The sequence below is a fragment of the Populus nigra genome, chromosome 3 (assembly GCF_951802175.1).
Source record: "Populus nigra chromosome 3, ddPopNigr1.1, whole genome shotgun sequence".
In the NCBI taxonomy this organism is placed as follows: domain Eukaryota; kingdom Viridiplantae; phylum Streptophyta; class Magnoliopsida; order Malpighiales; family Salicaceae; genus Populus; species Populus nigra.
The window spans coordinates 21,520,039-21,533,772 of NC_084854.1; the positions used below are offsets into that span (position 1 = coordinate 21,520,039).

The following is a 13,734-nucleotide window of genomic DNA, read 5'->3' on the forward strand; positions in this document are numbered from 1 at the left end:
CGGTTATGGTCTAGTGCGGAGAACCAGAACATGAGATTAATGGTTTAATTACCAAGCATACTGGCAAATTCATTTCGTTCATTTTGCATGCAAAGCGAATGATAAGATTTTTTTTATTACATATATTTTTTTAATTGTTGTTTTATATGAAAATATTTAACTAACAATAGCTTCTTTTTTTTTTCCAGGTTACAATTTTTGAACGCAAACCAAGACTAATGAAGCTTTTTGTAGAAACTCACATGCAAAATGATGACTGTTAGAAAAGGGGTGCAACAACTCGTGGATATCTGAGCTTAGAAGTTCGTAATAAGTTGGATTTCAATTATATTTTTTTTAATTTATTATTTTTTAAAATTAATTAATTGTTTTTTTCAGGAAACATATCACTCGATTGTAGAAGAAATACAAGGACGATCCTTTCACCTATCCAGAACTCAATTTAGATTTGTGGTTGGAGGTTAGATCTTCTAGTAAACCTAATAGAAATCGGGTTTATGGGTATTTCAAACACCACGGCCGAGAATATACAGACGAGCAATAGTGTATCGACCATTGATTCCTCGCAATCAAGTTCGAGCTCCTATTCTCCAGCCTTCCAAGCGATTGTATAAGAACAAGTTGAAGCTCAGATAACCCGGCCTAGGTGATTGTACATAGAGCTGTTATCAAACCTCGGTAGTACAAGATCCTCCTCCTCGCCATGTTAGTTTGTCACCTGCAACATGTTAATCAAATCTAAATCTAGGAGACCTTCCATGTGGGAATGAAGGAACATGGAAAATAGCGAGGTTCCTTGAGCCATCCATAAGAGCTCCCTGTTTCATTTCTATTGGGCAAATAGGAACCTGGGGCACCATATACTCTTGAGATTATAATGTTCAAAGCCATCGATAAATATTGTCATATCGCCTTTGAGAGACTGAAGGTATACGGCGGAGATCCTATGTAATCCAACAGAGATATGAAAGAGATCAATTCTTCCCGAGTCATTTGGATTTTTCTCAAACTGGAGGGATACCTGCAATTCAAGATGAGAGACTCTAAACTATTCAATTGGCTAATGAAAAGATTTCGTTCCAACGTGCATCTAACCAAGAACAATTTCTTAGGCCATATACTTATTGGCTTGTAGTTTACTGTCCTGTGCTCAGCAGTGCTTGATTTTGCTTTAACCTGGTACTTCTTTAGCGATATATTTATTGGCTTGCTTTGTAAACTTGTTTTTCATTAATGAAATCTTGATCACATTCATCCAAAAAAAATCTAAACAGGCACAATTTCTTCAAATTGGTTTTTGCACCTTCGAAGAGCTCCTTTAAACTACACTACCCTTTTTTTTTTTGCATTGTTCAAGTTAAGATAGAGATCTATTGCACCCATTTTAATGGCAAAACCAACCCATCAATCAACATCATCAGTGTCGTCACACCCTGCGTGCAGGTTTCTCTTCTGGGGAGCTAGAGCTTGTTAGGCCTATCCAAGATGAGGTTAAACAGCAACAACCAAACATGCGTCCATCTATAAATGATAGTAAACTTGTTCTAACAGCATCCATCAGTGCCAACTGCTCTCGAGAATCAAATGAACAAGTTCATTTAATCTCATAAAAGATAATGCTATGAGTGCTTAAAATGTTTTGCAAAATATCTGTACTAACTGATATGGCATTTGTTTTAGGAAAAGGTTTTCAAATCATAGAATCTGAATCTTATCTCATTTAGAAATGAAATGAGAATGATAGAATATATTAATCAATGAATCCCCAATCATGTGCTGTGACATAATTCAGTAAAACATTTTTTGTAAGAAATTAAATATATCTTGCATTATTCTTTCATAAAATGAAAGTAATTGGAGAGCAAGATGCTACAATATTCCTAGCTAGAGTGAATTCCGTTCAACCAATATTTTACAGCGTATTCGCATCACACCTTGCTACAATAGGGAACAAAATGTGCTATCCTCAGAAAAAAATAATCACAAATCCTAAGTTCTGAAAATTCAGAAGAATTCATCTTTCTACTATAACATTCTCCCACCTTGCATAAATGGTCTGCTCTTTTTCTTCCAAAGAGAATTCACCTGTCTACAACAATATTCATCTTCAAAAACAGTGCTGAGGTTATCTGCTAAAAAAGAAGGGGAAAAAAAGAGAGAGGCTATCAATTAAGTTTATATACATATTTGCCACTACTTCTGTTGTTGAATAATTACACATCAATGAGGAATCACTACAATTATGCAAGCATTCGAATTTATGTATTTCAAAGGATAGTTGTCATGCCCATCTTAGTCTAAAAAACCCCTACTTCCCTCATCTTTTGTCATTGTACAAATTTGATACAGATTGCAAACCCTATAATAAATACCAGTTTATATACATAGCAAGCTGGTTTGACAGTACAAATAGCTGAAGACACAAGACATAGATGGCCCTAAGGTTTATTGATATTTAGTTTGGGGGAAGAAGGTTAAAATGAAGGTAACATTCGAAATGTGAATTGATAATTAACAGCTAAAAGAGATAACTTGCTGCCGATTTTGGTGTTGTTGATCTACTTCTACGTGTTATTCAACAAATAATATTATTAGATAAGAAACCCTGACAATATCCAATCCTCCAATTTGAGTGCAATAAAAGTAAGAGAGTCAAGTTGACTGTTGTCCTCTTTGGTGAACAAGCCAAACATTTTGGATAGCTTCTCACATCAAGTTGCCTATGTAACATGAATTACTTCCAGTTTTAAGCATGTGGAGAATATCTTATCACATCAATAATACAGATGATAATACAGAGGATATAGAGCATGATCAGATGAAAATGTGGTATATCGATACCTGCAATCGAGTCATTTTGCATGGTGTAATTCCCACAAGACTTGTTCATCAAGCTTGCTCAACTTCTCATCATCAAGACGCTTCCATGTCCTGATCCTCTCCATTCCCATCCAAGACTTCTCACCCTTTTCAAGTTCCGCTAATATGATCCTTGCTCTCCTTGACCACCCAGCTCTTCCATAAGCATGATACCCAAAGCCTCCACCATAACAAAACCATATACCTTCTAAATTCCCACAAAAGTCATTCTTGTGATCATGGCCCATGAACACAGCCTTCACATCTCCCATGGATACAAGGGTCTGTAAGACTCCTGAGTTAACTGATGAGCAAGCCACACCTTCCTGAAACTGGCCAATAATCTTTTGGTAGTATAGCTGTCGAATTTCTGGAATTGGGATATGGAAAAATGCCAATGCACAGTGTGTGGGTGCAGCTGATGGTGAAGCCTCTTCCAGGAGATGACAGTCCTCCTTTCGGTCCTGTTAGTGAGTGACCTGCAACATGTTAATAAAATCTAAATCTAGCAGACCTCCCTTTGTGGGAATTGAGAGAACATGGACAGTAGTTAAGCAATCAGTTGCAGAGCTAGGCTTTTCCTTTGGAGGCTGAAAAATACATGTGCATAAAAGTTAATTCGGTACAAGCATGTTTATATAAACTATGTGTTTGCATAAGCTTCAATGTAGTGTATAACCATACACATTCACGCACATGCATCTCTATTGACATCGTATTAAGAAAACATACACCTAAATATTCTAAAATAAAGTTTAGGTTTATACTTAGTGCAAATTAAACAACCTATTTCCCATAAAACAGAAAAGTATAGTTATCATATCAACAAATTTATCTTAACATAATCGTTGACATTTGCATATCAATAGATGAAATGAGACCCAAGTGTAATCATCTTTTTAAAATATCAATAACCATGGTTTGGTTTCAACCAATTTGCAAACTTTGTTATACCTGATATCCCTTGGAAACACCATGAAGCCAACGAAGTTGAGATTCCTTAATCCATCCATAAGTTCTAACTCCTTGAACAACCTCCCTGTCTCCACTGTCAAGAAAGAAAAGATCAAGAACAGTTCTATTGGCTAAATGTGAACCTGGAGCACCATATACCCTGAGATTATAATTTCCAAAGCCATCAATATCTGTTATCGTATCGCCTTTGGCTGCACTAGAAGCATCTTCCACTGATGGATTGGTTTGTGATACTGAGTAATCCAATAGTGATATGAAAGACATCAATTCTAGTCGAGTCATGGTAGATTCTTGGTCATGGTTTCCTAAAACCGCTGCCCATGGAAGTCCAGATTCCATGGCAGGTGCAAAGGCACGAAGCAAAGATTCAGCAGCATCAGGAGTGCTTGAACCAAATATATTATCTCCTATATATAAAAATTGAATGAAATTCATAATTCCATTAACATGCAAAAAAGCAGCAGTCCACATCATCAACAAAGCATACTTAGTTTAGTTTAGTTTAGTTGCCGATATAACTCATAACTCTAAATTAAATTCAACTTAAATTGTACAAACAAAAAAAAAGGTCCTGTTCTAAGTCAAAACAAACTTAGATTCATGTATGACTTTACCATAATAGCCTATTTAAGCAGTCTATATCTAAAACAAGCACACGACAAGAAACCATATTTTTCACAAACAAGAAAAAATATGTATTTATATTATTTCTATATCAGATCAGGCACGATCACCTTTATTATCATGCAATAAGTAAATTCATTATATATTTTAATTAAGAACCCAACATTAATCCTCAAATCTATATCCTCTACATTCATTACTACATCATTTATATTAAAAAAAATCAAGAGAGAAAACCAGAAATGAATTATGTATACCTGTAAAAGCAATGAAATCAGGCTTCTCGGCTTCAATGATCCTCTTAAGAAAATGAGTGGTGTTAAGATCAGAACAATAATGAAACTCAGAAGCTAACACATCTTTGCAACTTGTCAGCACCCCAGTTCCATAATGCATATCAGCCACCTGTTTACTTTCACATGTCAGTCACAGGGCTACATATGCCAAGAAAAAAGAAACCCATTTTTTTTCAAGAAACACAGTCAAGAAAGGAAACCCACTACAGCTAGAACAAGAACAACAAAAAAGAATGGGAATCACAGAAAAAGAAGAGAACCTGAAGGATTTTGAAGGTTCCATCAGAGCTGAACCTGAGAGGGAGATGTGGGGATTTCTTGAGGTGAAGAGGGTGGTGGCCTATAAGTAATTTGTGAGCGATCTGGGTGTGTAGAGAGAAGAGGATTGTCAAGATTAAGATTAAATAAAGAAGAGAGTAGAGCCCTTCCATGATTTTGTTCATTTCTTCTTCTAACTAGCTAGCTAGATAGCTCGCTCGCTCCTAGCTCCAACAAATGAGAAAAACGAGGAGGGCATTTTGACTGTTTCTCTCTTTCCTACTAATATCCTGTTTATTTTTTTGTTTTAGAAATATTTTTAAAAAAATTAAATATTTTTATTTTAAAATTATTTTGATATAATTATATTAAAATAAATTTTAAAAAATACTATTTTAATATATTTTTAAATAAAAATTATTTTTACAAACAATTATTATCACAATAAAACTGTAAGATTTAAGAATATAAAAGATAATATGGCAATTGCTGTAATAAGTACACTTTATTTATGTTCAATGATGGTATGGTTGTAATATAATGCTTTTTTTATGGAATTTTGTTTGAGCTTGTTTAATTGTTATCCAATTTTAGTATAATAAATTAAGCTTAAGTTGCTATCTATCCAAATGGTTGGTTGTTATTATTAAATTTATTAAATTCAATTTAAGAATTAATTTGAGATAAAGCTTGAACTATGAAGGATAAAATAATATTATTTAAAAATAAAAAAAAACCTCTAAGAAGTTGTGTACAGTCAACTCGAATTTTTTAATTTGATCAATATTGGGTTAACTCTGCTTTATTAATTGTGAAACCTAATCTAAGTTAAACCTTGAGTTTACCGACACAATGAAAAGGTTTTTTTGTTTATAAAGATTATAAAAATCATATATATCATGATGATTATGAGAAGTTTACATCCGAAAAGTGAAGTTGATGTATAATATCTCCTTTGTTGTACCTCGGTTTTTTATAGAATTTTCTTCGTATCTTTAATTTTTATCCAGATATATAATATTAATATGCGATTGAAATTACAGGAATTCTAACTAAATATGGACAATACCTAAATATTTGCATTTTTTTTTGGAACCAAATAATAATAAAAATGATTTTCATTGTGAGAATTTGCAAAAATGGTTTGTATAAAATCATTTCTTATTTTAACTTATTTAATTATCCAAAATATAACAATGAGATTGAGATAAAAAGCATAGATACTTGCCCTTTCCTAGTCAGAAAACATGCTGTCAAACAGAATTTATTAATGCTATGATCAAGAGGGCAGTATCTGTACACAAAGTACACAAAAAAACAAGACATGGTCAGGATATATCCAGCTCAAGTAAAACGTCATCATACTGGTTTGGTTGGCTCCATGCCGAAGCCTTGGAAGCACTTTGACAAGACCTTAATTAGTTGAAGGTTGGTCCTTGAACAACCCTAGTCCATTGACGATATGTCCATTTTTTTCTGCAGTTTGTTTCTCTACTGGTTTAATTTGGCGCATGTAATCCAGATCAGTGGTAGAAATTGCTGGTGATTCAGATGGGTGCTCTCACTGTAAGATCCCACGGAATCCAAGCTGCGAGGAAGCATGCATGACTGGCTAGTTGGAACTCAGTTTTCTTGAGGATCTCGTTGTGGTATACTGTTTGAAAAGAAAGGATAATGTTTTTGTAGAGAAAGAGAAGAAGTGCTTGGAGGAAGAGAGTTTTTTATTTTTTTCACTCACAGTACGCTAATGACCTTCGGATATCTTATACATGAACTTCAATTAATACATAAAGCATGAAATTAACACACCAAGTACATAATTATCATATTGAAAATACCGTACATAGATGCACCTTGAACTTACTGAAAAGGCACAGTATGTATATAATTACTTAGAAAATATAAATTATTTATTTCAATATTTTTCCTTAATTAAAAATTTTCATAGATACACCTTGAACTTACTGAATTTACACTTACAAAGCAAAACCCTCTCATACTAAATAAATCTCTGGGTAAAAGCTAAACTCATATGCAACTAAATTAGCCTGTCTAAAAATTAACTCCTTGCTTGACTAAGTTATCAGCAACATGATTCTTCTCTCTATAAACATGCTAAAAAGAGCACAAAATGAAGAAGATTGCTAGTAGATATATTATTAAATTAATTCACCTCACAACTTTAATCTAAGAGCATTGTAAGAATTAGAATCCACAATCCATTAATTTTAAAAAGTGTAGCTGCAATCTATACTTAAAAGTAGTGTTTTTTAAATTAAAAAGACCTCATATTCATTGGAGCTCGTATTATATCGATATGGACAAGTTGAAGTGGCATTATTGCTATTGACATGACTTCTTTTGGAAAACTCCATGTTTCATCCCCTCCACAAGCTTTCTAGTGTTGCAACAAGTGTAGGTTTACATCTCCAGTAGTCGAATGCTCTTACAGTCTTAAGATTTTATCTAGATCATTTCCTATATTGTCAATATAGGCTTACATCTCCAGTAGTCAAATGCTTTTTGATTATGAAGAATGAATAGATTATTTGAAATAAAAAATTAACCAATTATTCAACTTATAAACTTTATTCCTAAATATTTTGGATTCTACAACTCACCATGTATTTGTCTTGCAGTCCAAATGCATAGTGTACAAATTAGAAAAAAAATTTTCCCAGCTACTAGAGACGTGTAACTCTTGGTTTTGCAAGAATGCCGGATGACTTGACAAAATCTTTAGTTTTCCAGTTCCCAAGGTTACAGATGGATAAGAACAAAGATGATATCATCTAGGAAATATTCGTATTCTTAGTTATGTCTTCTTCAGTAGTAATAGCGAAAAAAATTCCAAAAATGAGAACAAGAGTGGAGACTGGAGCGGATTAAACTAAAATGAAACACTAGATAAGTAAAGCAAACATTATAAAGAAAAAAAACATATATACTAAGTGGGATCTTCGTGACTAATTTCTAATGTAACTGAGAATTCTGATAGCAACGAGAAGTTTTCCTTTGATGGTTTTTCTTCTCTGGTAATTCTGTCTCCGCTCCTCTTAATAATAGCATATGGATACTGATGGATTGTAGCTTAACTGGCATTGATGTCCCTTTTATTTTAAAAGATCTTGCATTCGAACATCTTCTTTGCAACAAACAAAAATAAAATAATAATAATAATAATTGCCAAAAAAAAACAGAGACAGAGACAGAAAAAACCACCTAGGCAGAGTTTGACAACAACAATGGCAAGATTCTGATATCATAGGCTGATGATAATAATAATAGCAAGTGAATATATATAAGATGGAAAAAACACCTTTACATGTGACCTAGGCAGAGTTTGACAATAACAATGGCAATATTCTGATATCATAGGATAGCTTCCCAGTCGAAAGGTATATTGTAGATGATCACAAGACATAGTTTTTAACGTATGATCCCATGTTTTTCGAAAAATTTAGACACCAAGAGGCAAGAGTCACCTAGCTACTCTTACCATATAATGATTATCATGAATCCTGTATGAATACATTTCAGAGACATTTTAAAATGTCTCAATTATGTCACCAGTGAAACTTTGCAGCAAATACTAACCTGAAAACAATGGCAGAGAGCAGTTCACCGAGAAAAAAGAATGTCGAACTATCAAGGAAAAGACCTGATGGAAAGGAAAAATCTAGTAGTAGTGCTGCACCATCAGGGTCGTTAAAGACAGTCTTGAATCAGTCAGATTGGAAAGATATGTTATTGATGATACTTGGATCAATAGGGAGTCTCGCAGATGGATCTGCCATGGCTTTAATGATGCTGATTGTCAGCAGTCTCATGAACAGTTATGGTGATGCTTCTTTCACTCTTAAAGATGTAAACAAGGTTGGTTTAAAGCTACAATAGTCAACTTTGTAATAACATTACATAAGTAAGCATCATAAGCAGTACTAACATAGTAATCAATTAGGGTTGTCTCATTAACAATAGTAATCAATTAGGGTTGTCTCATTAACAATAATAATCTTTTTGTTCATACTGCAGTTTTCGTTGGCATTTATTTATGTGGCTGTTGGTGTCGGGTCAGGCGCCTTTCTCGGTACTTCTTCTTTCTAATTGTTTGAAACCATGGCCAACCTAAAGAGTTACACTATAGGCTTGTGTTATATAGTGGATTGCTAATCTTGTTGTCTTGATTATGAACAGAAGGATTCTGTTGGGCACGTACAGCAGAAAGGCAAACTTTTCGAATACGGAGGCAATATTTACAAGCTGTGTTATGGCAGGATGTTGGCTTCTTTGATACAAATCATGGTGCATCCATTGCATCTCAAGTGGTGTCCAGTATTTCAACTGACACACTCACCATACAAGGAGTTCTTACTGAAAAGGTGCTTAGATAGTAGACATTATCCTCACTAGACAAGGTTCATTTCAGACTTGTAAAATGATTTTTTAGCTTATGTGAATTTGACATGGAATTTTAATCAGATTGCAAATTTCATTACGAACACAACATTGTTCGTTACGGCCCAACTTGCTGCTTTATACCTCAGCTGGAGGCTGGCTATAGTGGCTATCCCCGCGTTATCAATGTTAGTAGTTGCGGGATTCGTATACGCAAAGCTTCTAGGTGATGTTGGAAACAAGATTCAAGCAGCCTATGAAGTTGCAGGAGGAATAGTGGAGCAAGCAGTGTCATCAATCAGGACTGTTTATTCCTATGTTGGAGAGGAAAGGACTGTCAAGGCCTACAAGATTTCTTTAGAACCAACTTTAAAGCATGGGATAAAACAAGGATTGATGAAAGGTATGGCCATCGGTACTATTGGTGTTACATTTGCAGTGTGGGCACTTCAGGGCTGGTATGGAAGTACTCTGGTCATGCATAAGAAAGCAAAAGGGGGAGACGTTTTTACTGCTGGAGTTTGCATTGTATATGGAGGACTGTAAGTTCACTGAGTTTTGATATTCAAAATGCATTATAATTTTAAGCACAGAATACTTGCATCAATTTTTTTCTAATTTATCTGAACAGTGAGGCCAGCGAGGATTAGGAAAATGTAGATACCAGTTGCCTTTTACATAGAATCACTTCAACAGCAATGTCCACAAGCAACTAAATATTTCCTGTTGCATGCTGCACTCGTATAATATTAGGAGGTAAAACTTTCATTGCATTCAAAGATCTGAAATGATGACAAAGAAACTTTGCAGGGGTCTAGGAGGTGCTCTAATCAATATCAAGTACTTCATAGGGGCAAATATTGCAGCTTCTCGGATTTTTGAGATGATTCATAGAGTTGTGGACATTGACTCTGCAAAAGAACTAGGCAAGATCATGTCAGAAGTTAAAGGTGAAGTGGAATTCAGAAACATAGATTTTGAGTATCCTTCAAGACCAGGGAGCTTGGTATTAAGCAAGTTTAATCTCAAAGTGATGGCTTGCCAGACTGTTGGGTTGGTTGGCAGAAGTGGATCAGGAAAATCAACAGTAATAAATTTGCTTGAGAAATTCTATGAACCTCTTAGGGGCCATATCCTGCTAGATGGTGTTGACATAAAGACCCTTCAGCTCAAATGGTTGAGAAGTCAAATGGGCCTGGTAAACCAGGAACCTATACTTTTTGCAACCTCAATCAAACAAAACATCTGTTTTGGAAAAGAGGAGGCTTCAATGGAAGAGGTCATGGAAGCCGCTAAAGCTGCTAATGCCCACAACTTCATCTGTCAACTACCTGAAGGATATAACACCTTGGTAAGTCCTGACTATAGGATTTTCTCTAATATCAGTTGTCATTCGACATCCTCACCCAAGTAATAGTTTGTAATAAATCTTGCTGCTTACTGTTTTGTGTAACTAAGAATGGCAATTGGAAAAGAAAGGAATCAAAAGAATAAAGGTAATACACAATGACGAACTTTTTCAGGTGGGACAATTGGGAAGTCAATTGTCTGAAGGCCAGAAACAAAGGATTTCCATCGCAAGGGCACTGTTAAGGGATCCAAGAATCCTTCTTCTTGATGAAGCAACAAGTGCGCTGGATTCTCATTCTGAGAAAGCTGTCCAAGATGCTTTGAATCAAGCCTCAATAGGAAGAACTACCATTATTGTTGCGCACCGCCTATCTGCTCTTCGCAATGCGGACTTGATTGCTGTAATTCAATCAGGAAAATTGGTGGAATCAGGCTCCCATGAGCAACTTATGCAAAACTTGAGTGGTCCATACTCAATAATGGTGCAGCTACAGAAAAACTTCATAGACGATGAAGTTACATCAAAAGCTCAAGATACTGGATCTAGCAGCTCTGTTGTTCTTGATACAGGAATTGCTAATGCAGAACAAAAGGATGATACAAGTCTCTCACAAAGCTTTAGCGATGAGAAGAAAACCAACCAGCAGCAAGATGATAATTACAGTTCCCCTTCACTATGGCAGTTAATGAGCATGGCAGCACCTGAGTGGAAGCCAACCCTGATAGGTTTCATTGCTGCTCTTGCCTGTGGACTAATTCAGCCATTGCACTCATTGTGCATGGCTGCACTTCTAGCAGTTTACTTCACTACTGATCACAACGAGCTAAGGTCGCAAACAAGAATTTATTGCTTTGCATTTTTAGCCTTCGCTGTTTTTGCTTTCCTGACCAATGTGATTCAGCATTACTATTTTGGGATAATGGGAGAGAGCTTGACAAAAAGAGTCAGGGAGGCACTTTTTGAAAAAATCTTAACATACGAGATCGAGTGGTTCGATCAAGAAAACAACAGCAGCGGAGCCGTATGTTCAAGATTAGCCACAGATGCCACGATGGTGAGAACTCTTGTTGCTGATCGCTTGTCAATGCTGGCTCAAGCAATTTCTTCTGCAACTTTGGCTGTTGTTTTAGGTTTGATATTGTCATGGAAACTTGCGCTTGTAGCTATTTCTCTGCAACCCTGTATCATTGCTGCCTTCTACATTAGTACAACGACAATGCAGACAATGTCTAAGAAAATCCTCAAAGCACAGAACGAGAGCAGTGAATTAGCAAGCGAAGCCGTTGTGAACCACAGAATTATTACAGCATTCTGTTTTCAGGAGAAAGTTCTAAAGCTATTTGAGCTTACACAGGTAAGTTCCAAGAAAGAAAGCCATAGGCAGTCTTGGTATGCAGGATTTGGATTGTTTCTCTCGCAGTTCATTACAGGTGCCATTCCGGCTCTAACTTTCTGGTATGGTGGAAGGTTATTATACCATAAAGAGATCACTTACAAGCACCTTTTCCAAACATTTTTAATCCTGGTGACAACAGGAAGACTTATAGCTGAGACAGGAACCATAACTGCAGACCTATCAAAAGGTACCAGTGCACTGGAATCAGTTTTCAGGATTCTGAAAAGGAGGACCAAAATAGACCCTGAGCATTCAGATGGTATCAAACCAGAAAAGATCAATGGGGAAATAGAGTTTAAGCAAGTTCATTTCTTCTACCCAAATAGACCAAAACAAATGATCCTGACAGGCGTAAACCTACAAATTGATGCTGCAAAGGTTGCTGCAATAGTTGGAAGAAGCGGGTCTGGAAAGTCCACCATCATTAAATTGATTGAGAGATTCTACGACACATCAAGTGGTTCCATCGACGTTGATTCAATCAACATCAAAAGTTATAACCTGCGGGCCTTAAGGTCGCATATCGCATTGGTAAGCCAGGAACCTACTCTTTTCGCAGGAACAATCCGCGACAACATTGCATATGCAAAGGAGAACGCAACAGAAGCAGAAATAATCGAAGCAGCAACTATTGCAAATGCTCATGATTTTATCAGGTGCCATTCTATAAAACACTTTCCTTCTAATCATTTTCTCTCTCTTATCCGTTCAAAATCCAAAATTTATCAAGTTTACTGCTTTTCTGGGCAGCTCCATGGAGGATGGATATGAGACCTACTGCGGCGAAAGAGGTGTGCAACTATCAGGAGGACAAAAGCAAAGGATAGCTTTGGCACGAGCAATCTTAAAAAATCCTACAATATTGCTTTTAGATGAAGCAACAAGTTCATTGGATGTGAATTCAGAGAAACTTGTGCAGAACGCATTAGAGAGGACCATGACTGGCAGGACATGCCTGGTTGTAGCTCATAGACTATCTACCATCCAAAAAGCTGATAAAATTGCTGTGATTGACCAAGGAAGGATCATAGAAGAGGGCAATCATTTTGAGCTAATAAATAAAGGAGAAATGGGTGCATACTACTCACTTGTAAAACTCCAACAACTTTCTGCCATGTGACAATGACCCTACATGCCATGGTGAAAAGAGAACCATGCACGATCGAAAGATATATCCATGCTATGTTTAACACCCTTTTTTTTGGAGCTTACGACACATTTGTATAATAAATCTTTTCAATCAAGGTTTGGGCCATGGTTACGGTATTGAAATATTAATATAAAAAAATATATTCGTCAAGAGATAATATAGAGGAAACTAGCTATTTATGTACATGTGATACCTTGTGAGCCCAATTGTTTTGTCCATAATTTTCAGTTTTGCAAACACATTTTAAAAAAACAAAAAAAAATTATGGTTTGGATGATAGACATGAGATGAATGGATCAAATAAGTTAGTTTTAATTTAATTATTAAATGATAAAAAAATAGATAATGACAGAAGATAGACCAAGCTAAAAAATAATTCCGATAGCCTATGAAAATTATTATTTTCTAAAAAGATACGGCTCAATTC

General features: G+C 35.6%; 2 protein-coding genes across 4 annotated transcripts; one reads left to right on the forward strand and one right to left on the reverse strand.

Moving 5' to 3' along the window:
- Positions 1 to 1,787: 1,787 nt before the first annotated feature.
- On the reverse strand, positions 1,788 to 5,276 carry LOC133690348 (probable inactive purple acid phosphatase 28). 3 transcript variants are annotated; one of them, XM_062110609.1, is made up of 5 exons: positions 5,015 to 5,276; positions 4,716 to 4,863; positions 3,814 to 4,241; positions 2,842 to 3,323; positions 1,788 to 2,089 (listed from the first exon to the last, which is right to left on the reverse strand). In XM_062110609.1, the coding sequence occupies exons 1-4, from the start codon at positions 5,195 to 5,197 to the stop codon at positions 2,853 to 2,855; spliced, it is 1,230 nt and encodes a 409-aa protein (XP_061966593.1). In that variant the 5' UTR covers positions 5,198 to 5,276; the 3' UTR covers positions 1,788 to 2,089; positions 2,842 to 2,852. The 3 variants fall into 3 exon arrangements, with proteins under 3 accessions (XP_061966593.1, XP_061966592.1, XP_061966591.1); XM_062110608.1 differs by having other exon boundaries at positions 1,788 to 2,129; XM_062110607.1 differs by having other exon boundaries at positions 1,788 to 2,132.
- Positions 5,277 to 8,618: 3,342 nt separating this feature from the next.
- On the forward strand, positions 8,619 to 13,277 carry LOC133689450 (putative multidrug resistance protein). Its single transcript, XM_062109307.1, has 7 exons — positions 8,619 to 8,888; positions 9,048 to 9,102; positions 9,210 to 9,394; positions 9,495 to 9,952; positions 10,221 to 10,761; positions 10,934 to 12,813; positions 12,908 to 13,277. The coding sequence occupies exons 1-7, from the start codon at positions 8,619 to 8,621 to the stop codon at positions 13,275 to 13,277; spliced, it is 3,759 nt and encodes a 1,252-aa protein (XP_061965291.1).
- The last annotated feature ends 457 nt before the right edge of the window (positions 13,278 to 13,734 follow it).